The 26,860-nt window shown below is 38.8% G+C and overlaps 1 protein-coding gene across 5 annotated transcripts in view; it reads left to right on the top strand.

Moving 5' to 3' along the window:
- The window catches only part of CHD2 (chromodomain helicase DNA binding protein 2), a 111,912-nt gene that overhangs the window by 41,651 nt on the left and 43,401 nt on the right, over positions 1-26,860 (top strand). For all 5 annotated transcript variants that reach the window (XM_020872709.2, XM_020872699.2, XM_020872729.2 and 2 more), the window contains 10 exons: positions 2,034-2,250; positions 4,121-4,210; positions 5,058-5,248; positions 16,566-16,754; positions 18,255-18,417; positions 18,750-18,902; positions 21,216-21,287; positions 24,494-24,643; positions 25,339-25,487; positions 26,509-26,605. In XM_020872709.2, coding sequence (XP_020728368.2) covers positions 2,034-2,250; positions 4,121-4,210; positions 5,058-5,248; positions 16,566-16,754; positions 18,255-18,417; positions 18,750-18,902; positions 21,216-21,287; positions 24,494-24,643; positions 25,339-25,487; positions 26,509-26,605 — 1,471 coding nt within the window. The remainder of the gene's footprint in view (positions 1-2,033; positions 2,251-4,120; positions 4,211-5,057; positions 5,249-16,565; positions 16,755-18,254; positions 18,418-18,749; positions 18,903-21,215; positions 21,288-24,493; positions 24,644-25,338; positions 25,488-26,508; positions 26,606-26,860) is intronic.

The following is a 26,860-nucleotide window of genomic DNA, read 5'->3' as shown; positions in this document are numbered from 1 at the left end:
CATCAAATCTGGGGCTGGTCACTCCACACTTACATAGCCTGCCTGCGAGGTTCTCGACAATTTTTACAGCCTGGTGATCATCGATGATTTCAAACTTGCCAGCGTGACCGTGCTTCATCATCATGGTTAGAAAGCTGACAGTGACTTTGGAGCGTGGTCTGATAGATGGGCACCTGGCGTTTGCCTCTCTTCTCTGCATCGGTGGTGTTCTTGGGTCGCCAGCCAGCACACTCGTGTGCAGCATTATGGCGGCACAGAGGTGGAGGAGGAGGGGAAGTACCTTACATCTGTCTGCACATTCCTTCCCCGAATGTGAACTCTTAAATTCGTCAGTATTTTGTGGCAAAGCAAGAATTCTTATTTCAGGATTAGACTACAGCTTGAAAGCAAAGATATGTGAACTTCTTTTCTCAATGCTGAAAAGATGGCTTTTCTTTACAGAGATGCATTTATGTATGTGACTTTCCCAGTTGAGCCATCTATTTTTTGTCTTGTTAAAATTTATATAATATTTAACATTCAATGTGAGAAACAGAGATCTTGAAGAGGTTTGATTTCTTTGAGAATGGAGGTCTGAGGTAACTACTGCTCTCGATTGCTGGAAAGTTATTTTTGTTTCAGAGAACAGTGAGATGTGACCTTCCTAAAGGACAGTTATAAGCTAAGTGGAGCCTTAGAAGTTGTGTAACTAACCCTCTTGCTTTACACTTCGGGGCTCTTAGGAGCCCAGAATCACACCCTGTAGAGTCTTTAAACTCATTAATTGAGAATCAGCTGAAAAAGGTCCAGTTAGCTACTGGGCCCTGGTTGTGGGAACCTTGCATTATGTAACATGCTGTTTTGGTCTAGTTCCAGAAAAACAGGCAGATCAATCCAAACCTCCTTTCATGTGTATAAATGGACAGTGGCAGTTTGCTAGGGAGAGGAAATGTTGGAGAAAATTAACCCTGTTTCCTCCCTAGTGGTGTGAAAAGGTGAGAGAAATAAGAGGGAAATCACTCAAAGAGATGTCTTCTTGGTGAATTAAATGTCTTGTTTTTCTAATCAATTAGTTGTCTTTAACTTGAATGTTAGTTTTTGTTCTCTCTGGTCCACTGATTAAGTGTGTATTATACATACGTAAATCTCCCATGGCCTGATTTTCAAGAACCTTTTTATATTTTTAACCTTATGGCATATATGCATCCCTGGTTTCCTGCCAGATGGACTCTTTTCTATTTCCAGAACATACTTCCTAACTCTGGCTATTTTTTTAAGTTTAAATTAGTTCAAATTAATTAAAGTCTTTTCCTAGTATCTGGACAGTCCTTTCCTGTTAGGACCCTATTGAAATCCTGCCTGTCTTCGAGAGCTGTGTTTCTCAAAGTGTGGTCCAAGGAGTATACTCATATTACAGTGTATCCAGAAGTGCTTGTTAACATCACAGAGTTCTGAGCCCTTTTCCAGATATTCCGATTCAGCCGGTCTGGGGTGGGATTCAGAGATCTGATCTGCAGCCTATCCCTGCTAGGTACTAGTACGTTTAAAACAAGCTCTGTGAGCCTGCGGCATGTAGGTCTGGAGAGTAGTAATTATAGCATTAACAGCCCAGTGGCAGGCAGTGGAATGGGTGGGCAGTGTGAACAAGGGCCCGTGACTGTCAGGCTGTAGGGCTCACCAGTAGTGGGGTAGCCCGTCTGCCTCTGCTTTCTGTATTGATGGAGCCCAGGTCATGTGTTTGTATACACCACTATTACAAACCTGCCTTCTTTTACAAGAGGTAGCTGGAAAAGACCAAAATGCAAGATACAGGACATAATCTAAACCAGCTCTTGGAGTAATCCGGACCTCGATATACTTAGATTACTTGTTACCTTGCTGTCTTCTGACGTAGGAGACTTGATTGCAGAGGAGAGGAAAGACATTTGAGGCTCAAAACCCATGTCTTGCTGAGGAATATCGTGAGGCCTTGATGCCTCTGCTGTTTGCACGTACTGCTTGTTTCTTGTGTGTGAACTGATGATCTTTTTGTTCTTATCTTTTTCTTTCTGCAGAAGTAACAGTGTAATCCTTGCTGATGAAATGGGCCTAGGAAAGACCATCCAGACCATATCATTCCTCTCCTACCTGTTCCACCAACACCAGCTGTATGGCCCCTTTCTTATAGTCGTCCCTTTATCCACCCTCACCTCATGGCAGAGGGAGTTTGAAATCTGGGCACCAGAGATTAACGTAGTGGTTTACATAGGTGACCTGATGAGCAGAAATACGGTGTGTAAACAAAAAGAATTGGGATAGAATCTGTGTTATAAATGTATTTTGGAAATTGACCTAAAGCTATTATAGTCTTTAGTAAAATTGTGATTCTGACACTGTGCTATGCCCCTGATACTGGGAGATTTCTGTATCACAAAAATACAATTCTGATAGTTGTAAAAATGTATGCTTACTTTGTAAAGAAAAACAGCAGCAATACATGAATGGGAATCTTTCCTAGTTGGGTTGCAATATTAAGTTTTTCTTCTTTCTTTCCTCTGTACTTTCAAGACCACTTTATTTACAAAGGATTATGTGATAGTTTATGCCTTATGAAATATTAATAGTATTTGACAGAGATATTACTGAAAATAATTTAGTTCTTAGAGTTTGTTTCCTAACTTAAAAAATGGGGCAGTTGTATAACTTATAAGAAAGGAATAAAAGGACAGTGAGCTTCAGAGCAGCAGACATGAGAAGTATTTGTTTGATACCAAAGTTAACTTGAGCATCAGGAACTTGGAACACACGGACTTAAGTTTATCTTTGTTTGACAGATCTTTTCTTGATAACGAGTAACATTTTTTAAGGTACTGTGTGCTAGGCCCTGTGCTGGGTACTTCATATATATTACCTATAATCCTTATGATGATCTTTAAAGTAGATGATATTCTTTCCAATCAACTGATGAAGAAAATTGACAGGTTAACACTTGTCCTCAGGCCAGCTGGACTGTGGCAGAGCTGGGGTAGGGACAAGGATGTGTCCAATCCCAGACCTGGGGTTTTTCACCACTGGTTGCATGTTGGAATAAACTGTTTCTAGGGAGTTGCTTATAATCAGAGCAAGCCACTGGGAATCCTAAAACCTTTTAGAGAGACATTCTCACCATGTATTATTGTGCTAATTCAAGTTTATTTTTATCAAATAGTTTCATTGAAATTGCCTAACCTAAACTCTGGCAGATTTCATTGCTCTAATTTTGAGTTTCTAAGTACATAATAGTTCCTCGGTTTGTTAATCCATCCGTTAACCATTAAAAAAGAAAATCTAGATTATGTAGAATTGCTTCAAACACTACTGCACCGAAAGGTGAGGGCAAAGAAAATGAACCCTAAATAATTGTGGAGTCAGGGACTTTCTTTTCTTCCCAGTACTCCTTTTCTCTGTTCTTCCTTCCCACTTGATGGTGATTTTCTCAAGCTCTCCTTGACCCATTTTCCATTCCTAACCTGATAACCAAACTGTAGTAGCTTTGTCATGGGCCATTGTGCTTGCTGGGTGTCCAGTTATATACTTTATACTTTTGTATGAATGTGTTAGTTTTTATGTTTCTCTGCATTGATGTTATTTTCATTCTTACTAGGTTGTATTTTTATCCTGTAAGCCTCCCTTTCCTTCTTGGGGGCCACATCTTACTGCTATATGATTAATGAAATTTCTGACCAAATCAGAAGTTGGAATTTGTTTTATTTACTAATAAAAGTATGCCCTACCCAAAGAATAATCAAATTATATTTCCTTAAGAAAATTCTCATGCTGGAAGATCTCTAGATAAGTTCAAGTCACCAGGGTTTAATTGCTCATGAAATGCATTTTTTTCTCAAATGTACTTATTGGGTGGAGGTGGGGGAATAGGGAGAGAAGACTATTTGAATTCTGGCAATAAAGTTTTTGCTGCTCAGTAATAGATCTTGTAATTCTAACTTGTATTGCTCTGTGCTTTGGTTGCTTAGATCAGTTTAGAATGTATAAGGTATTCATTAAGTTCTAATTAGATTTAATTTTTTATTTGGCATATTTTGTTGCATCTGTCATAAGACTTGGTGGTGATATAGAAAGCTTAAAGTAGAAATTGTGTCTTAATTTCTATTTTCTCTTATAGATACGAGAATATGAATGGATTCACTCTCAGACCAAAAGGCTAAAGTTCAATGCGCTTATAACAACATATGAGATCCTCTTAAAAGATAAGGTGTGTAATTGGTAACCCAAGAGTGTGACTTGTCCAAATGGTGTGGTCTTTGCCTCCCCCTTGCCATGTTATTTTTCTGTTTTTATTTTCAAAAGCAAACAAATGAAGAACAGAAAATCCATGAAGAAAATAAGGTTATATATTAAAAAAAAAATCCCAGAACCTTACAGTTGAAGGGGACCTTGGGTCACCTAAGCCAGTTGAATAAAACGGGATGAAAGAGTATTGAGGCCCGCAACTGACAGGAGATTCCGGTCAGTCGTTGGAAGCTGGTCTTGAGTGCCTCTCAGGCATTTGCCATCTTACTGTTAAGCACTTCTCCAGAACAGATGCTGTGAATGGTCTCTGTGAAGAGGACAGAAAAATGAAGCTCTTTAAATTATCTCCTTTCTACCATTACTATGAAATGTATGTGCCAAGTGATCCCATTGATGATGATAGGTGTAAACAAATACAGCTTGGTGGCTCTTGGTGTTTCTGTGCTTCAGGGTTGGGATGGAGAATAGCAGAGAAGAATCTTAATTAAGGAGAGACTGCAAAATCATGAGTTTTTGTTTTTGTGTTGTTTTTGCCCAGCATACCAGTTTTTGTGTTTTTGCTTTGAGGCATGCAGCAATACCTAAAAGACCCCCTGTAGGTTTTAGAGGATGACCTGCTCTTTTGAGTAAACACCAATCTGGCAACTAACAGAATAAACAGAAGAGTCTTACATACTTTTGAGTCAGTGAAGAGTAAATGTTTCTATGTAAACCTTTGTGATGGTATTTGTACAGAGATAATTAACACTTGAAAGTATTTTGGGTTCCCTTCTGACCTGGTGGCTCCTTCTGTTTTGTTTTTGCTTTAGACTGTGCTGGGCAGTATTAACTGGGCCTTTCTGGGAGTGGATGAAGCCCATCGGTTGAAGAATGATGACTCTTTATTGTATAAAACTCTGATTGATTTCAAGTCCAACCATAGGCTCCTGATTACGGGGACCCCTCTTCAGAATTCCCTCAAAGAGCTCTGGTCCTTGCTGCACTTTATTATGCCGGAGAAGTAAGCTCCTTCCTATGTATTTCAAAAGATGCTAGAATGTCTGAAATGCCAATGCTTTTTAATTTTTTTTAGCAGACCTTAGGGAAAACAGATGGCATGGTTTGGGAAAAGCAAAGCATTGAACTGAGGCAGCAATTAAAGTGTGAAATGTTTTACAACAAATGATAGAAAGCTCAGAAATCAGTCTGTTAAGGAAGAAAGCATATTGTCTGCCAAGCATTTGAATCATTTAATGCTTTGGAGGAAATAATCGACATAGAAAACATTTCAGACCTTCTCCCAGTAGCTATAAGGTCATCAATATAATTGGAATGGAGTATACAAGGTATACAATCTGACAATAAAATATCTTAAATCTAAGCTTTTGATAATAAAAGCATCAACTTCAGATTTGTTAAAATTACCTTATTAAAGAATTGTGGGATGTCTTTACTGAAAAGATTTTTGTGGGAGAGATGGTATGCCCATTTCATAAAACTTAAAATTATCCAGTGGTGTTTGATGATACTTGAAATCTAAATTGTTACCCTAATGTGGAATACCCTACTTAGTCTGATCCATCTTAGCATTTTCTCTACCACTGATTGTGCTCCAGCCATTCTGGCCATCTTTTGGTTCCTTTAACAAGCCAAGCGTTGCTATTCTTTTATTTTATTATTGTTTTTAATTGATGATTGGTTTACAATGTTGGTTTTATTTCTGTCACACGTCAACATGAATCAGCCATAGGTGTACATATGTCCCCCCCCCTTGAACCTCCCTCCCACCTCCCACCCCATTCCCCCCTCTAGGTTACACAGAGCCCCAGTCTGAGTTCCCTGAGTCAGGCAGCACATTCCCACTGGCCATCTATTTACATACGCTCGTGTATGAGCGTCCCTGCTGCTCTCCCCACTCGTCCCACCCTCTCCTTCCTCCCCCACCCTGGTCCCTAAGTCTGTTCTGTGTGTCTGCATCTCCACTGCTGCTCTGCGAACAGGTTCGTCGGCACCTTCCTTCTAGATTTCCGTGTCTGTGTGTTATTATGCAATACTTGTTTTTCTCTTTCTGACTTACTTCACTCTACAATAGGCTCTAGGTTCATCCACCTCATTAGAACTGACTCAGATGTGTTCCTTTTTATGGCCATGGTGTCTATGTACCACAGCTTCTTTATCCATCTGTCGATGGACATCCAGGTTGCTTCCGTGTGTTGGCTATTGTAAATAGTGCTGCGGTGAACACTGGGGTACGTGTTTCTTTTTCAGTTTTGGGTTTCCTCAGGGTATATGCCTAGAAGTGATATCGCTGGGTCAGGTGGTGGTTTTATTCCTAGTTTTTAAAGGAATCCTTGTACTGTCTTCTATAGTGGCCGTATCAGTTTACATTCCCACCAGCAGTGCAGGAGTGTCCCCTTTTCTCCACACCCTCTCCAGTACTTGTTTGTGGATTTTTTGATGATGGCCATTCTGTCTGTGGTGAAGTGATACCTCGTTGTTTTGATTTGCATTTCTCTGATAATGAGAGATGTTGAGCATCTCGTCATAGGTTTATTGGCCATGTGTATATCTTTGGAGAAATGTCTGTTCAGATCTTTCTGTCTACTTTTTGATTGGGTTGTTTGTTTTTCCAGTATTCCAGTATTGTATGAGCTGCTTGTATATTTTGGAAATTAATTCTTTGTCATTTGTTTCATTTGCTATTATTTTCTCGTATTCTGAGAGTTGTCTTTTCATTTTGATTATAGTTTCCTTTGCTGTGCAAAAGCTTTTAAGTTTAATTAGGTCCGATTTAATTATTTTGTTTTTATTTCCATGATTCTAGGAGGTGGGTCATAAAGGATCTTGCTATGATTTATGTCATACAGTGTTCTGCCTATGTTTTCTTCTAAGAGTTTTACAGTTTCTGGTCTTACATTTAGGTCTTTAATCCATTTCGAGTTTATCTTTGTGTGTGGTGTTAGGAAGTATTCTAATTTCATTCTTTTGCAGAGTTGTCCACTTCTTCCAACACCACTTGTTGAAGAGACTGTTTTTTTCCCATTGTATATTCTTGCTTCTTCTGTCAAAGATAACGTGCCCATATATGTGTGGGTCCAAGCATTTGCTATTATTTTTGTCTGGAATGTTCTTTCTCCTCATCTTCAGATGGGAAGTCACTTATTAATATTGTTGCCTTGGCTTATATGACCAGCGAACCTGAAGTTCCTTATCAGACATGCTTATTTTCTATACCCCGTTTCATTTTCTATATGGCACCTTTTTTTTTTTCTCCATTTATTTCCTCACTGATCCCATGCCATTAAATTATGCATTCAGAAGTAGCGGGGATCTTGTTTACTTATTCATCTGTGGTCCACAGAACTAGAATAGTACATGGCATGCAGTAAACAGTTCAATTAAGAATTGTCAAATTAACGGATAAATGCTCCACATTTTTTTTTTTTTTTTAATTTGAGAAGACTTGAGTGCTTGCTCTGTGCCGTAAACTGAGCAAGGCATGTTTTGGATGGCCTGAGGTAACAGCCTGTTGGAATATAATGTATGTACCATAGAATGTGATATGGGAGATGGTGAGGGACAGGGAGGCCTGGTGTGCTGCAGTCCATGGCGTTGCAAAGAGTCAGACATGACTGGACAACTAAACAGCAACAACAACCATAGAATGTACCATTTTAAGCATACAAATCAATATTTTTTTCTTTTTAGTAAATTTATAGAATTGTACAGCCATCACCACAGTCTACCTTTAGAATATGTTCTTTACCAAAAAAAGTTCCTTCTTGCCTGTTTGTAGTTCATCTCTGCTTCAACTTCTAGCCTTAGGCAATCACTAAACAGTTTTCATCTCTAGAGATGTACCTTTTCTAAAAATTTCATCTAAATTGAATCCTAATAAGTAATCTTTTGTTTGTGGGTTTTTTTACTTAGCATAATAATTTTGAGGTTCGCCCATGTTGTAGAATTTATTAGGAGTTATTCTCTTATTATGGAGTGATATTCCATTCTATACATACCCAGTCACCAGTTGATGGATGTTTGGGTTGCTTCAGTTTGGGGCTATTTTGTTAATGACTAGATACGTGGGAGTGGAATTGCTCGGTTGTTCATAAAGTATATATTTAACTTCTTAAGAAGCTACCACCTGTTTTCCAAAGAGACTGTACCATTTTACATTCCCATCAGAAATGTTTGAGTTTTCTCATTTCTGTCTACCATCACTGATACTTGGTGTATTATCAGTGTTTTGGATTCTAGCCATTGGTGGGTAGTGATATCTCATTGTGTTTTGACTTGCATTTCTATAATGACTATAATGTTGAACATCTTTTCAAGTGTTCATTAGCCATTAGCATATCTTTGGTGATATGTCTGTTCAGTCTTTCACCCATTTTTAAGTTAAATCGTTTCTCTTATTCTCCTTTGTCCTTGAACGTGGGGTATCTTTTTTTTGTTGTGTTTCAACATATTCCTGTCAATGGTTGTTTAACAACTAGTTGCGATTTTGGTGTTCTCGCAGGAAAAGATGCGTACACATCCTTCTGCTCCGCCAGGTAGCACCCTTTATGAGTTGAAGCGGTTTTTAATTTTTTTAAAAGTGGTCTAGATTGAAGTTCTTTATTAGACTCACGTCTCTAAGTAAAGGCTGTAGTACCTCATTTCTCCAGTGTAGGTAGATGCCTTTTATTTCTTGTCTTACTGTATTGGATAGAACTTTCATGTTGAGTAGAATTGGTGGGAGTAGGATGTTACAGAATTTTTGTTAGGTACCCTTTATAAGGATGAGGAAATTTGCTTGTGTTCCTAGTTTTTGAAGAGTTTTTACAAACTCTTGAGTTGTGTTGGATTTTGTTACGTGCTGTTCTTCTGTTCAACTGATGTTGAAGCTGAAACTCCAAGACTTTAGCCACCTGATGCAAAAAGCTGACTTATTTGAAAAAACCCTGATGCTGGGAAAGATTGAGGGCAGGAGGAGAAGGGGAGGACAGAGGATGAGGTGGTTGGATGGCATCACCGACTCAATGGACATGAGTTTTGGTAGACTCCGGGAGTTGATGATGGACAGGGAGGCCTGGCGTGCTGTGGTTCATGGGGTCTCAGGGTCGGATACGACTGAGCGACTGAACTGAACGGAACTGTTCTTCTGTACCTGTGGAGGTGACCATATGATTTTTTGTTCTTTAGTCTACCAGTGTGGTATATAGCATTAGTTACTTTTTAGATATTGTCAGCCTTTCATTCCTGGGGTAAATCTGATTTGGTCATAATGCTGAATCCTTTTAATATGTTTCTGGATTCAATTTGCTAATATTTTGTTAAAGATTATTCCATTTTTGTTTCTGAGGTACCTAGTTTTGTTTGTTTTTTGTTTTAGTGATGTCTTTCTGGCTTTGATAATCAGGATCATAGAACGAATTGTACAGTATTCTCTTCTTTATTTTCTGAAACAATTTGTTAAGATTTGTATTACTTTTTAAAACATGTGATAGGATTCACCAGTGTTGCCTTGTGAGCTTTGGCTTTTCTTTATGAGAAAGTTTTTAATGAATATTTCCATTTCTAGTTATAGGTCTATTCAGGTTTTCTGTTTCATCTTGACTTTGTTTTGTTAACTTGTGTCTAAGAGTTTGTTTATTTCATCTAAATTGTTTAATTTGTTGGCATAAAACTAGTATTTCCTCATAATCCTTTTAATGTTTGAAGGATCAATACTGATCTAAATAATACTTTGACTGTGGTAATTTGTGTCTTGTCTCTTGGTCTTTTTACAATAGGTAAAAGTTAACAATATTTGGGATGTTTTCAAAGGCACCAGCTTTGGACGTTATTGGTTTTTGTTTTTTTTCTATTTAGAATTTCGTTTATTTCCACTCTCATTTTTATTATTGTCTTCCTGTGCTTTTCATTTAATTTTCTTGTTTTCTATTTTTTTAAGATGGAAGCTTAGATGATTGATTTAAGTCCTTTTCTTCCTTTTCCCAGTATAGGTACTTAAAAGATATAGGTTCCCTCCATGAACTGCTAGAGCTGCAGCCCATAAATGTTGCTATCTTGTGTTTTTGTTTTAATTCAGTTTCACCTATTTTTGAGTTGCTCTTTTGATTTCTTCTTTTGTGCATGGGTTTGTTTTTTTTAAAGTGTGTTATTTTCCAAATACATTTCCCAAATACATTTCCCAAATGATTTGTAGTTTACTTCTGTCTTAGAGCACATGCTTTAAATGAATTGTTACTTGTTACATAGTCTAGTATGTTTTTTATTTTTGAGAATATTCCATGTATACTTGAAAAGAATAATGTTTATTCTGCTTTTGTTGGGTAGAATTCTGTGTCTGTTAAGTCAACTTTGTTAATAGTTTTCCTTCTTTATATCTTGCTGACTCCGTGTCTAGTTAGTTGTTCTATTGGTAATTGAAAGTGAAGTATTTTACTATTTAACTATAGTTGTTGAATGACCTACTTTTTTCAGTTCTGTCAGTTTGGGAGTTCTGCAGTTAGATGTGTGCACATTTATGTTGGGTTGACCAAAAAGTTCATTTGAGTTTTTCCATATGTCGTACAGAAAAATCTAAATGAACTTTTTGGCTAAACCAATATTTTGTTATATGTTTCTGATTTGTTGACCTTTTTATCATAAAACGTCCCTCTTCATCTCCAGTAATATTTCTTGCTCTTTAGGTCTATTTTGATTTTATAACTTCTTAGCGCTCTCCTGATAACTGTTTGCATAGTATACTATTTTCCATTGTTGTACTTTCACCCTGTTTCTTTCTTCGTGTCTAAATGTCTCCTGTGGACAGCGTATAGTTGGATTTTCCTTGTTTCTCTAGTAAGATAATTTCTGCCTTTTGATTGGAGTATTCGGCTCATTCACATTTAATATAATTATGGATATGGTTGGATTTATGTCCGTTTTGTTTCCCTGTATGTGTCTCATTTCTTTTTGGTTCCTTTTCTTTTGTTTCAACAAATAGTTTTTAATGGTTGTTTCAAGGTTTTTAGTGTATGTATCTTATCACAATATTCTTAAAGTTAATACTGATTTAATCCTGGTAAAATATAGCAACTTCTCTGCCGTATAGCTCTGTTTTCTCCTCCTTCCTTGTTGTAAACCCAAGAATACGGTGATAAAATGATTGCTTTATTCAAACTTGTGTTTTAAGGAAATTAAGAAAAGAGAACATGTTTATACAGTCTTACATATTTTCCATTTTGCTTTATCATTTTTAGTGATCTTCACTCTCCTTGTGCAGTTGCTGTCAGGTGTCACTTTGAGCCAGAAGGGCTCTTTTTAGTATTTCTTGTAAAGCAGGCCTAGGCCCGCGTTTAAGTGTTCTGTTTGTTTCCTCATCAGGTGATGAGGGTAACCACAAATTCTGTCTTCATTCGTCTGTGCTTCTGTCTTCATTCGTCTGTGCTGTTCTCTTTTCACCTTTAGTTTTAAAGAATAGTTTGAGACTCCTCAGGAGACAGAGAAACTTGACTACTCTTATTATGTTCTTACTGCCGTGGTTGGTAGAACAGGCTTAGACCATTTCCTTTTCTTGCAGACGTCCTCACTATAGTATGCCTGTGAGAGAGAAGGCCCCCCACCCCCTGCACCCTTCCTTCCTCTGCCTTCTCTTGGAACAGAGTTTCTTAACCTCAGCACTGTTGACATTTTGGACTGAATAATTCTGTTTTGCAAAATGGGGGATGGCTCTCCTTTGCATTTTATGATGTGCAGTAGCATCCATGCCCGCTACCTACTCCATGCCAGGAGTGACCCCCCTCCCCCAGTTGTGGCAACCAAACATGTCTCTAGACATTGCCGAGTGTCCCCCAGAGGGGTGAAGTCACCACCAGTCGAGAGAGTTCCTGCTGTCTCCCCGCACTGCTCATCTGCCGTCCTCTACCCTCCCCACCCTGGCTTGCTGCTAATCTTCTCCATGTCTCGTTTGCTGCTCACCTGGATCCTCTGTTCCTCCCACAGAGCGCTGTAAGTCAGTAGCAGTCACCTTTTTGAGGAGGGAGGCAGTTTCCCCCTTCTCTTTTTAAACATTCTATTGTCCATTCTGTAATAAATACCCTGCCCATCATGTGTTAGCAGAAGCCCATGTTCTTATAAAGTGTGTTTTTCAAAATGTGCATGCTTATAAAACAGATGATGAATGAAAGTTTAGAAACAGTGGGGGTATCAATTATTATCTTTGTTTTCTGAAATGGATAAGAGAATTTTCAAGTATATTACTTTAGAGTTTTCATATTGTTTTCTTGTATCTGACTTCTGATACACTGTGTATGTTTAGTCTCAGACTGTAGTGAGAATATGCTGTCTTAGATGATGAAAATGTGTCTCATATCTTATCGTTAATAAGTGGATAGACTGAGATCGATGTGTCTCATATCATATGGTTAATAAGTGGATAGACCAAGATCGATCTCTGGTCTTCTGTGACCCAGGCCCATGTCCTTTAAACTTCAAATTCTAAAGAGAAATAGTACATCCTTCCTAGCACCATAGAGATGAAGTAGAAGTATTCTACATAGTAGGAACCTTGCGGCCTGTGGGAACTTATGTGCTCATTTTCTAGAGAAAGAAATGTGATGCTTAGTTTCCTCCAGTGAATGGTTAGCTAAGATTTGTCCTTTTGTACAAATGGTGAAGTGGATGGTAGGGATTTTGACTCCTAAATGGTCATAATTAATTTTTTGTTTCTCTTAAGCAACTGCGGCATCCCACCCAGCATGGGCTACATTTTGGAAAAAAGTTTTATGTATCTTGTTTTTATAATTGAAGAGAGGAACTTTGAATTACTTTTTTCCACTAGAGATGATCATTCAGTTAGTGTTTGCCAAAGTTTTCCATGTGGCCATTTGGATAATTATAGGAGGATGGATTGGAGTTAAGAGATGCACTCTGTGTGTGTCTGTATGCATGTGTGTGTATAAGTATGTGTATGTGTAAGAGAGCTTTTTCTCTTTGTAAACTTTGTAATGTTTTAAAAACATTATTATTTTCAGACATTTAAAAAACCATTTTTCACGAAGATGTATGTATAAGAAGGAAACCCATTAACTGAGTTTAGGCTTCCTTTGTTTCCCTCTGAGCTGTGTGGATGACAAATCCTGTGGAGTACTTTTCCCCTGCCCTGTGTGGTGGTTCTGAAGTTCATTACGGCTCTCGACAACCGTTGTTCCTTTTAGGGAAGTGACCCACTGAAGAAATGTCATTGTACAGGAGAGGTTTACTCACATAACTTCTGAACTTTCCCTTCCTCAGCTGTGATAGGCCATTGTTCTCAGCATCCAAAAGTTAGTGTTCTTTTTAACCAACCGAGATGGTGTTTCCTTTGTGCAGAGTCGATCCAATCACCTTTTCTGCACGGGGACTCTGACCAGGAGCCTACCCTTACTGTATGTGGTTACTACCCTTACTAGAGATATGTATCAGTGAGCCACTGTGGTTTTTTTTTTTTTTTTTTTTGTATGTAGTGTTTTTGCAAAGTATGGGGCTTGCTTTTAAAGCGAGAAAGGGCTATGGCTACATCAAAGAATTCAGCGTATACATATAATCGTGTGCAAATGTGTATTTCATACCCACCCTGCAAAATAACTGTTTGATAGAGTATTTTCAGAGATTTTTACCTCTTAGTGTTTTGTAGTTGTTGTTTTGCTTCTGCTGTCTAGACCAGTCTGAATTTTTTTGCACTTTTCCTTTCACATATTTATCGCATGACTTCTAATATATCATTCTACCTACTTCAATTTAATTTTCTTTTTTGTTGTTCGGCACTAGAGTGAGCTTCTGTTTATCCAAAATCCCAAGATCTGGAAAATGCAGAATTGTTTCTACTTTGGTGAGAGTCATATGTTAAATACAGGAGTTGATTAACAGAGAAATGTCTAAAATAGTTACTTTCTAGACTGTGATGTAGTATCATCATAAGTTCACCATGATTACGGTACACCTTTTATATCCATGGTAGTACAAACTGACCAGCAAATTTTCCCTAAAGAACCTGGTAATAAACATTTCAGCTAGGCATGTGGTCTGTCACAGCTACTCATCTGTATAGACAGAAAGCAGCCAAAGGCAGTTTGTAAATAATTCAGTATCTATCTAAGAAACAATATCTCATATTAGCTCCTTTAACGCAATAAGAGTACATTAGGTGGGTGAAAGTATTTGTTGCCTAAAACAGTAGGAGCAGTGAGTCTTGTTTAAAAAAGTTCATTATTTAAGTTTTTAGACTAGTGTAGTTGTAATTATAATATGCGTTTTGTAAATTACAACATTGTCTTGAAATTATTTATCCCCCAACTCTTCAGAAAATAGCCTGATGTGTAGGAATGGCCTTTCACTGCCAGTTGACGCATACATTTTGCGTGGAGATGCTGCTGAGATAGCTCACTTTTTACGTTGTTCCTTTTAATCCTCTTATCAGTTTTAATTCTTCAATTTATTTTATGTTCTTATCTTCCTAGCAGTGTGGCAAAATACAGTGTACCTTTGGTTTGTCGAGGGAGATGCTTTAATGGTATTTTCAGATCTCTGCCTCTAAAGGTCGTTTTCTCTACCTCTGAGCATGGTTGTTTCAGGCATTACCAGGTGTCACGTGGGCTTGAAACGGATGCTCCTAGTGCCTGATGACTTGCTTGCCTGGCCATCCATGAGTTCAGAGGTGGCAGCAGGCGGTGACTTCCTTGTGGCCAGTGGCAGTGCTGACATTTGCTGTCTTTGACTTTCTTATCAGAGATCTCATTACATGGTAGCTCTAGGTAATGTCGAGTGCTAAATCTATAATTCCGGGACTTGACTGACGTCTGCACAGCAGGGCATCCTGCTGTCGGAAGGCAGGCTGTGGGCAGCATCTTCTCTGCTGAGCTTCAGTCTGTACACAAAACTGAGCAGCTTCTTCCAAGTGCTTTGTTGGCTTTCATGTGGCAAGTCAGAGCATATTTTTCTAAGCCCCATGAAATAAACTTCTTTCAATTTTTATTTTTGAAAGAACTTTGATCAAAATGTCCCATACTGAATTTCTGCCACAGATCCTTTAGTGATCCAAGGATGGTTGAATTAATATTTATACAGGAGAAACTTTGATCTGTAGGTAGAATTTGTTATGGGTGACATGTTTTTAAATTTCATTAGTAAATTTTGTGCCTCCAAGTTCTGTTAGTATCAGATTTGTATCACATATCCTTCTTTTTGTCTGGGGGCTGTTGTGTGGTTGACTGTCATTGTAATCTATTTTAAATCTGTGAGCAGTAAGGATGACTGATGGAAACGATATAATTTTTACCTTTGGTGACAGCTGTGATATCACCACTAATTATTCTTTTATCTCTGAATATTGTTTTCCCTGTAAATTGTAGCTTATTAAACAATAATTTATGATTAATTTTCTACCTAACATTTTATCACAATAACATACTCAGTTCAGTTCAGTCGCTTAGTCGTGTCCGACTCTTTGCGACCCCATGGACTGCAGCATGCCAGGCCTCCCTGTCCATCACCAGCTCCTCGAGTTTACTCAGATTCATGTCCATCGAGTTGGTGATGCCACCCAGCCATCTCATCCTCTGTTGTCACCTTCTCCTCCTGCCCCCTATCCCTCCCAGCATCAGGGTCTTTTCCAGTGAGTCAGCTCTTCACATGAGTTGGCCAAAGTATTGGAGTTTCAGCTTCAGCATCAGCCCTTCCAATGAACACCCAGGACTGATCTCCTTTAGGATGGACTGGTTGGATCTCCTTGCAGTCCAAGGGACTCTCTAGTCTTCTCCAACACCACATTTCAAAAGCATCAATTCTTCGATGCTCAGCTTTCTTCACAGTCCAACTCTCACATCCATACATGACCACTGGAAAAACCATAGCCTTGACTAGACGGACTTTTGTTGGCAAAGTAATGTCTCTGCTTTTTAATATACTGTCTAGATTGGTCATAACTTTCCTTCCAAGGAGTAAGCGTCTTTTAATTTCATGGCTGCAGTCACCATCTGCAGTGATTTTGGAGCCCCCAAAAATAAAGTATGTTACTTATGTACTAAGTGCATGATTTACTGAAATATTTTGTCAACCCTGGATCCAGTCTGAGAATCGGAAACTACTGTTATCCAGCATAGACTGATGAAATTGATTCAGTTGATTTTCCCTTGCCTTTTTGTTTTCCAATCTCTTGTATTCAAGAGCTAGTGAAAGATAAAATTTATTTATCCTTATAGGGAAGACTCGTTTTTTTTTAACAGACTATTTTTTTTTTCCTAGTTGGTTCTTCAAAAAAGAAATTTTATTTGGAAAAAGAAATTTTTTTTTCTCCTATGTAATTGAGTAGCACTGTTCTGTTTTATCTCTAGGTTTGAGTTCTGGGAAGATTTTGAAGAAGACCATGGGAAAGGGAGAGAGAATGGCTATCAGAGTCTTCATAAGGTGCTAGAGCCTTTCCTTCTCCGGAGAGTGAAGAAAGATGTAGAGAAATCTCTTCCTGCCAAAGTGGAACAGATTCTCAGAGTGGAGATGTCAGCCCTTCAGAAACAGTATTATAAGTAAGTCATTGGCTGAATCAGGCCCAAATGGGATTAAGATCAGTGCCAGGAAAACATGGGAGAACTGACAGGTAAACTGCCTTTTTTAGTGAGGGCTCAACACAGATTTAAATAGCAGTTTATATATGGTCAGAGAGAGGGAAATTTATTTTTAAGGAATTGCTTTGTTTAATTTTGTTTATGATTATTTATAATAGTTAACAGAGCTCCAAAGCCAAAACTGCCAAGACTGGCCTGTTCAAAGATACCTGCCTTCCATCTTTGTCTCCTCCATTCTAGTTTCTCTTTTCCTTAGGTAATGACTACTATTATATTTAAAAATCTTAGTGTTTATCTTTCCTTTATTTTTAATTTTTAAAATACAAGCAGATACACACTAACTTGTTCTGGCCTTTCTCTTCTTATACAGATGGTAGCACACTGTGCATCTTTCTGTACCTTACTTTTTCCACTTAGTGGTGCCAAACAGCTGTGCTGGGGAACACTCCACAGTAGTTTACAGCGACAGGCAGCCCTTCCTTTTTACAACTGCATAGTGGGTCTGTGGAAAAGTTCATTACTAGTCCTTCAGTGATGGAGATTTGGATATTTCCGAATACTTGCCTTTTATAAATAGTGCTATAGTCTTTGAGCATCCCTCTTTGAGATGGGTTCCTAAACATGTGATTGCTAAAAGTAAAGAGAAATTTCACAGTGCAGAAGAAAAGTGCTTCTCATATTTTGGAGTTTGTGGTTAGAGCTTATTTGGATATGTGTGAATATTCATGTACCCCATCCTCCCTTCTTTCCAAACTGAGTTGTAAAACACTCTCATCATGAGCACTGTATTCTGTAAAACTCCCTTTTACACAACTTAAATGGATATGTAGCTTCTGTCTTTGATATATTTCATTTATTTACCTGACTTCCTAATTTGTGATAGCTTAATTTCCACTTTTATACTATATTAAAGACAGCTTCAGTGACAGTCGTTGTTTATGTAAAATACATAAATGTAACATATGTTGTAGTATATATATATATGTATATACATATTTTGCCTTGGCTTTCTTAAAAAAAAGTCTTTACTTCTCATTGGAGGATGTCGTGTTGGTCACTGCCATACACCAACATGAATCAGTCATAGGCATACATATGTCCCCCTCTTGAACCTCCCTCCTGCCTCCCACCCCATCCCATCCCTGCAGGTTGTCACAGAGAACCTTAATCATGGAGCTCCCTGCATCATACATCAAATTTTTTATTGTTATTATCCTCTTTTAATATTCCTATGCTCAGCCAGGTTGAAATACTGAATAGAATGTTTAATGGTCTGACTCTGGAGATGTTTGAGGGTTCCTGGTTAGGTGGCAGGAGATAGAAGATAAAGCATCCTTCCTTGCCTTTTTAATTCCCCTCCACCTCCATGCCCTCAGTAATAGTGTTTCTTTTTATAATCTTCTGGCATACCCTGTTCTCTTTCTTTGCATCTAATAATATCATTATTTTTTTAATTTGCAGATGGATTTTGACCAGGAATTACAAGGCTCTTGCCAAAGGAACAAGAGGCAGCACATCTGGTTTCCTTAATATTGTGATGGAACTGAAGAAATGCTGCAACCACTGTTACCTGATTAAACCCCCTGAAGAAAATGAAAGGGAAAATGGACAGGAAATTCTTCTGGTGTGTGCTTACCTTGTTTGTAATTAGTTTCTTAAGGAGAGTTTAGTTTCTGAAGATGCTTTTAATAAAAACACTCCTTTTCCTCCTTGATGGCGCTTCAAGGAGCATCAAAATAAGCTTTAAAAACAAGTGAGAAAAACCAAATAGCTAGGAAAAATCTGGAAAGTATATTGTCACAGATGCCAGGTAAAGAACATTTCAGGAATTGCTTGTCAGCTAGATTGCAGAAGGCTTCCAAAAGCTTAAAGATGATTTAAAAAATATGAACTCTTGGAGGTAAAGGGCAGATTGAAGTATCCTTTTGATCATGATCGTGTCTTTTAATGTTTCAGTCCCTGATCAGGAGCAGTGGGAAGCTGATTCTGTTAGATAAGCTGTTGACAAGACTCCGAGAAAGAGGAAACAGAGTCCTCATCTTCTCTCAGATGGTGAGGATGCTGGACATCCTGGCTGAGTACCTCACTATTAAGCACTACCCTTTCCAGGTAAGGATGCTCGGTACTTGGGGCCTCTCCCTTCCTCTCTGCCTCCCTCTCTTCTAGGTTGTATGCTTTGCTTGTTAAGTTATCCTCAAGTAGAAAACAAAGAGTTCTCTTGTTTGAAACAAATTGAGATTAAGGTTCCAGGAGGGTCTTAATTTTACTTTTGTAAAATTAAGGGTTTTCATCTTCATTCGTTAATCTCCAGTAAGATTAGGAGAAAAATAAGAGGGAAGAAGGAGTTTCTTTAGCATAATGTTTTTCTGCCTGTTAGACAATAAAAAAACAAAAACTTATCTGTAATCTCTGTATAGGCATGTGTGCAATTCATTTGGCCTAACATTTTTTATTATTTTTTTTTTTTTCAATTCTGGAGAAACACACATTTTATTATCAATTGTTGCTAGTGACTATGGTGGACAGAAATTATGTAGCAGAACAAGATCCTAATGAATAGAAAATACCTGTGATCAGTGATAACAAAAAGCATATTAAAGTTTGGATTATCAAGAAGAGCATACGGTAGTGATATACAAAGGAATGATGATCACAAAACTGAAAAACAGTGGTCACAAATTTTCCTCTGTTATAAACTTACACACAGCTGTGATTGCCAAGAGGAGTTTTTTTCTCCCATAGGAATGGTACAGGTCATAACTATTCTTTTAGTCAAACAAACAAACAAACAAAATCCTCAGCATGATACATTTCATTTGAGAAGGAATTGTTCTTTTTTTTTTTTTTTAATTGTATTTATTTTAGTTGGAGGCTAATTACTTTACAACATTGTAGTGGTTTCTGCCATACACTGACATGAATCAGCCATGGGTGTATGTATATGTGTTCCCCATCCTATTTGGCCTAATATTTTTTAATGCTTTGATTTTTAAGACATTTAAGGCATGATTTTTAATTATTAAGTAAGTTTTTTCTTTAGTTTTGGATGGACTAATGCAGTTAGGCTGATACTGAAGATACTTGAAGCTAGTGATTCTAAGAAGACCAAGCTTTAAAACTCAGTAGCAGATTATCTTTCATAATATGGTAAAAGGCCTAGTTATATCCATAATACCTGGTGTGGTCTTGCAGTAGCTGTCTTAGAATATAGTTAAATACTGTGGTTATTATCAGAAATACCACAGTAGGGAGAGTCAGTGATCTTTGAGTACATCTGTTCCCTGGGTGCTTTCAGGTCTGGCTCATCATTTGGCATCAAGTGAAATCAGAGCATGTTACTTTTTTCTTTAGGGAATGAGGAGTCTGGTGTCTGCTCAGGTCATCATGCCTAATGCCTTCGCTTAGTGAGAATACTGAAAAGAGGGCGTTTGGGTTTTCTGATTTCAAAACTTACCTTTGGGTCAGGGCTCTCACGTAGAGCAGGTAGTCAGAAAGGAGAAGGAGGGTCCCCATGTGTGATTCTGCCATGTCCAGGTGGCTCTGGGTTTGGTGGGCAGAGCGCTGAGCTGTGTGTCCTTCCAGACCCCGCCCCACCCCCTCACTGGTCACTGGCTAGTGGACAACATCTGTCTGGTCAGTTTTGCCTTCTGTAAAATGAGGTACTTTGTCTCAAGTGGTGATGAAGGGGCAGCAATGTGAAAATGATTTTAAAGAGTGAGAAATGCTTTCTATACAGTGTACAGGTAGTAGTTCTTCAGTATCTACATATTATATGGTATCTCCACGGTGACTTTGTTTTGGACCTAGAGTTGACATACAGTCTATTGTAAGAACTGTACGTGCTGGGAAATGCCAGGGGCTCTCCTGAGGATACGTTTTGGCTGCTTTAGTTTTTGGAAAAGCTGGGTATGACCAGCTTAATGTTTTCAATATTGTGGGAAAATATCTTCCAAACAAAATTATGTAAAGGATTTTTTGGTGTATATAGCAGTTAATAACAGGGCAACTTTCAGCCATATTAGCTTAGGAGCATCACTTTTCCGCAGGAGCTGATTCCGCAGGAGGGGACAAATGGTAGTATTTCCTAGTCTCTTGAGTACCCACAGACGGAAAATCAGACAGAGCCTCTAAGCACAGCTCGGTTGCTGTCTTTCTCCTTATGTCCTAGCGGCCTTACTGATCCTTGGGTGAACGTAGGTGTCCCTTAGAACCAGAAGCTTCTGAGCTTGAGTGTGTAACCGGAGAGCTTGGGGCATGTTGGGTGTGCTGCTCAAGCAGAGGCCCTGGACAGCACTTGGCCAGTGTGTTTTGGTTATTTTTACTCAGAGGGTGTTGGAGTGAGGAGGGTTTCAAGTCTTCTGTTCTATTTTGAGTGCAGCTGATTTTCCTACCTTATGATTTTCTCGTGGTTTATTTTTACAGCGTCTGGATGGTTCCATCAAGGGAGAAATCCGAAAACAGGCGCTGGACCACTTCAACGCAGATGGGTCTGAGGTACAGCATGCATGGCTTACCTTATTATTTGGGCAGTCTGGGCTCTGTATCAAGGGGGAAAGCCTTTCTCAATGAATGTACTGTTTCAGAAACAGTTCACAGTGCAGCTGTCCTACCTGATAAGAGAAATCACTGATGTAAAAGGTGCCTCTTAACTTGGTTGTTTGTCAGCCCAGAAAAGCATATACATGCTTGTTTCTCTTCCTTGGGCTGGATTAATAAGAGTGCTCTCTGGTGCTCCCAGATGGCAAGTTTCTGGACCTAGAAGAAAAACAAGGCCAGGTTGCAGAGAGCTGACCAGTAGGATTAACCTTGACATGTGTGCCACTTCAGAAGGTTCTCACCTGTTCTCTTGGTGACTTGAGTCTTGAAAAGTATGCTTGTTGTGTCCCAAATTTGTTGGACCTTGGTAGGGATGTGGCTTAATTCCCCTGCTTGGACTGATAGCAGCATTGGTTCATCTGTTAGGTGTTCAGCTTGAATTTGGCAATATAAAATATTTTGTTTTTAAGGCACGTGTGGAAGAGCCCTCAGGACAAGCCAGAAGCTGTGTAACCTTGTAATGTGTGCCTGTCAAGCTGTTAAATACCGTGGGGTTTGAGAGAAGGAGGGAGAAAAGGTTTCGTGTGGAGGGCTGTAGCGGTGTGAGGAGGAGAGGAAGCCAAGGAGAGTGCTGGAGGTGGGACTAAGCAGTCTGTGGAGAGAGCCTGGGTGCCTCTGAAGTCCGGGCGGCTCTTCTGTGTAGAAAGACTGGACTTCGCTCTGCTTTCTCATGAGCTTTAAGCACTGTGTCTGCCACTCCAGAGTGGCAGGATTCCTGCCCCTCGAATTGCACACAGGCCCAATTAGACTGTGGTATTCTGGCTTCTTCTCTAGCCTAAAATTTTAGTTTTCCTTGAGGAGTTTTAGACACTAATCTCTTTAGAACCAAGGCTCTGAATAGTCAAGGACAAGAGGAATTGAATTATTTAAAAATATTAATAACCATCTAATTCCCATTCCTCCTTTCCCTCCTCCTATTTCCTCACCTATAAAAGCATGATTTCACTCCCTGCTTCATAACCCTGCAGTGACGACTTCAGTGTAACAATTAGCACACAGCCCTGAGCAAGCATGCCATCAGTGTCAGCTATTTTTATTAAGAATGTGTTGAGATTGGTTTTTTGTGCCTTACTTTTAGTTTAAAACTCAGTATGAGTTAAATGTCTTAGACTACCCTGTATCTGAAAAAACTGAAGTCGGTTTCTTCATAGTTCTCCACTCGTTCCCCTACCCCATGACTAGATGGTGAAAATGGTTTCTCTACCATTTTCTGCAAATCTGAGTCTTTCTTAAATTAATAAAAAATTTATGTACTTTATTACTGGGGGAAAGTATTATATGCACATTTAGAAATTTTGCAAGTTGGTGAAGAGTACAAAGAAGAAAAGCTGTGAAAACTCCCATTCCAGCTTGCTATTCGTATCATTTGGGTCCATTTCATTCATCCGAGAGGAAACCGTTTATTTCTTTATATGTTTGCCCCAGTTGGAATCATGCTGCATATAGTCTTGTTGTCACCTTTCATTCAAAATTCTACTCTAAGCATTTTCTCCATATCATTAAAGATTTAAAAAATCATGGTTTCTAATGTTTTCTCATGCCTGTTCCCTCATTTATTCAACCACTTTATTGTTGTCAGATGTTTAGTTAAGAGGATATGAGCATGTAAAAAAGGTTTTTAGTGCCTTTTGCCGAATTACTTTTTCCAAACAATGTATATTCATACTTTTTTTAAAAATGTATTTATTGGTTGTGCCTAGTCCTAGCTGAGGCATGTGGGATCTAGTTCCCTGACCAGGGATCGAACCCAGGCCCCGTGCGTTGGGAGCACGGAGTCTTAGCCACTGGACCACCAGGGAATTCCCTATGTTCATACTTTTATGTATGAATACTTCTGTTTTACCTCACCCTTCAGTTTCATAATTTTTAACCTTTCCCTATTTGGTAATAGACATAACTAGTATCTTAATATAATTCATACTACCTTTGATAAAGAGTGACACTGAAAATAATCTTTTATGATCATTCAGAGCTCCGGTTTCCCTCATGTTTTAGATGTCTTATTCTCAATGTTTACCTATGGGCTTCGCTCTAGTGTGTGGAACTGCTGGGTATTTCTGCCAAGGATCACAGACTCAGTGCTTCAGCATCCCTGGTGATCAGTTCTTTATTGGAACTATTTAAAGTTCTTGTGAGATAGCTCTCTCTATTTTTAGTTCTGTGACAGTGTTGGTGAATGACTGTTACTTAGACTGGGTAGACCCTTTCATTGCATTTATGTATATGTATTAAATACAGCCATTTATCAAAAGATAACTCAGAACTGCCAGTGTGTGAGTGCCACTTTCACGAGATGCAGACAGGTGTAGGGTGCCTGTCCAGTCTCTGGTGTGCTGTTGCTATGGACACGGGACTGTGTCAAGGCCGGGGCCTTCCCCACACACAGCTCTTCAGCCGGTCCTGCTCTGGTTTTCTTGTGCATGTCCCATGGTGACTGAGGGTCATGCAGATAGGTGTAGGGTGCCTGCCCAGTCTCTGGTGTGCCGTTGCTATGGACACGGGACTGTTTCAGGGCCGGGGCCTTCCCCACACACAGCTCTTCAGCCGGTCCTGCTCTGATTTTCTCGTGCATGTCCCATGGTGACTGAGGGTCCTGCGCTACCCAGTGGTTCTGTCACGTCACCTGTTAATACAGTGTTTCTGTATTCCTCAGCAGCCTTATAAATGAAAGGACATTTGCTCAATAAAGTTTCCTTGCTTATAATGGCCTGCCTGCCTTACATGGCATAACTCTCCTTTACCCAGGAAATAAGTATGTAGGCAACTTACTGAAGTGATCTGTTGATAACTAAGTTTGTCTGGTTTCTGTTAACTGCTTGTATACTAGTTTTAGTTGGGCAAGACCACTAATTCTTTTCCTCCTGTTGCCTTATCCATTTCTCCTTTACTCCCTTAGCTCATTGCACCAACTCTTAACCTCTTAATCAAATGAAAATTCACTCTGCCATCAAGTCCCTGACATTCTTTTAGCCTCCATAAAGTTTGTCCATCATATCTCACTTTTCTTCACACCTGCAGGGGTTTCCAGGTATAAGGGCTTATTGGACTGTGAAACTGTTTCTGAGAAGGCCACTGCATAAAGTAGTATATTGCATTGTGTACAGGACTTCTGTTTCCTGCTCTCGACAAGGGCTGGTGGCCTGGGAATCAATTTGGCTTCCGCGGACACAGTTGTCATCTTTGACTCTGACTGGAATCCCCAGAACGACTTGCAGGCACAAGCCCGAGCCCACAGAATTGGTCAGAAGAAGCAGGTTAGTGGAGAAGCCTTTGGATGTGTCTTGGAGGGGAGGTCGTTGTCTATGGGTAGATATCTATTTGTTAATTAGCTAGTAGAGAGAAGCTGTCGTTAGGGCTGAGGTGAGATGAACCTATAGTTATGGAACAGTTACTTTCTCACCATCTGTAAAGCGTATGACCAGTAACTTTCTGGCTTACTCAAAGGTACATGATGAACAGACTTAGAAAAAAATTTCTCTCTATTTTAGTATAGAAAAGTTGTTGTATTCACATTGTTCGGGACAGTCTACTTTTATTACACATGTTCAACGTTAGTGCTGTCGTATGCTGCAAAAGTACACACTTGTTTCCTTCAAGGATAAATTTCAAAGTCTGTTCCAATATTAGCTGCCTTTAAGTTTCACATGTGGTTGGAGATTCAGTTTCGGTGAAACAGATAATTCTTCAGCAGCATTTTTGTCGTTAGGTCAAGGTTATAATAATAGTTCTTAGAGGCAATTTTTATTTAAGAATGTAACATGCTGACCATAGTAGAATATATTATATCTATTAATGCTTAAGTTGTCTGCTTGGATCGATGACTTATAAGTAGTATGCCATAGCAGAGAACAGATTTTTTTTTTTTTTAAATTTCCCTTCTTGGTTTTAGACAGAAGTAACTTTCTATGTGTATGAACAGGCATAAGCATAACATTGCCTTTTCTTACAGGTGAATATTTACCGCTTGGTTACAAAGGGGACCGTGGAGGAAGAGATCATAGAACGGGCCAAAAAGAAGATGGTATTGGACCATCTGGTTATTCAGCGCATGGATACCACTGGCCGAACGGTTCTGGAAAACAACTCTGGAAGGTCCAAGTAAGTGCCAGAAAGGTGGGAGAGGTAGCAGAAGTTAATTTTATATCATCATTTTGTGTAATACATTCATTCTTCTCACGAGATGCTCTACAACAGACATTAATCCGTTGATTACTTGGAAAGGACCAAGCCAAAACTGCAAGATGACATTTTCATTTTATTTTGCTTTCCCAGTTTCTCCTTCCTCTTTTCTTTTCTATTTTTTGGCGTGTCAGCCCTCCTCATGTGCCTTCTTGTCCTTCCTGCCCTCCTCTCCAGCCTCTTGCTTTTGGCTCTGCCTGTGCCATACGACACAGCAGAAGCATGGCAGCTGTGTGCTTGCCATCAGGCTTTCTGCCTGGCACAGTATTGCCTTGGACTTGGTAGCAGCGAGGCTGCAGCAGGTTGAATTGGCTGCTGTTTCTTACTATTGTTAAAAATGTTTGTGTGGAGATTGCCTTTCCTATTGAAAACAAAAGGGTATGACAGGAAAATAGTTTTACGTTTCAACTGGCTTTATTTGGAAGCACAACTATTTCTCTAAGAGAGTTTATGTTTTGACCAAATTGTTGAGCATCTTCTGTGGCTGTCTTACAGTTTGTGTTACAGGTTAAATCAAACGAGCCCTTTTAGGTGATGATGATTTTCCACTAAAAAGAAAACTAGACAGAAAAAGCTTGTTTTTTTATTTTGGACCAGAGAGGAGGTGTTTGAAAATTCTTGGTGAACAATAACTTTCTGAATCAAAGGATGAAGAGAGAATTCCCTTCTTTCATGTTGCTTATTTTCTTTCTTGCTTACCCATGTAAATAGATGAACCAACAGGAAAATAATTTGTCTTAGTCTTTTGGTAAGTTAGGTTTACCACTGCAGACTCATCCTGTGGATTAAAAACCATGAAATATTTGTGAGATCATTTTTCTTGTGGCAGAATTTCTATTTTCACCAATAGTTGGACCTCTTTAGGAAGAATAGATATTTAGAACTCAATGGAGGTTATTTGACGTCCCTAAGAGATTACAACTTCATTTTACTTCTACAGTTCAAACCCTTTTAATAAAGAAGAGCTGACAGCGATTTTGAAATTTGGAGCAGAGGATCTCTTCAAAGAACTTGAAGGGGAGGAATCAGAGCCTCAGGTAATTAACAATAAGGGGAAAAATTTTCTTGATAAGTATCATCTGTAAGAGTCTATAAATTTTTCTGGAAGCACATTCTGAGCCTGAGACTTTTCTAAAGAAAGAGTAGTTACTTGAAGAACATAGTTTCTCTTTTTTCTTATACAGCTGAAAGCACTTACAAAATTGACTAGGAAAGAATGAGAAAAGTATTAAGGATTTTGTCTTTGCTCTTTTTTATTCCAATTTTATTTCTTGTAATTTCTGAAGTTTCAT

The sequence above is a fragment of the Odocoileus virginianus genome, chromosome 16, assembly GCF_023699985.2.
Source record: "Odocoileus virginianus isolate 20LAN1187 ecotype Illinois chromosome 16, Ovbor_1.2, whole genome shotgun sequence".
NCBI classification, from domain to species: Eukaryota; Metazoa; Chordata; class Mammalia; order Artiodactyla; family Cervidae; genus Odocoileus; species Odocoileus virginianus.
Note: the sequence above shows the minus strand (reverse complement) of the source record. Positions and strands in the feature narration are given on the sequence as shown.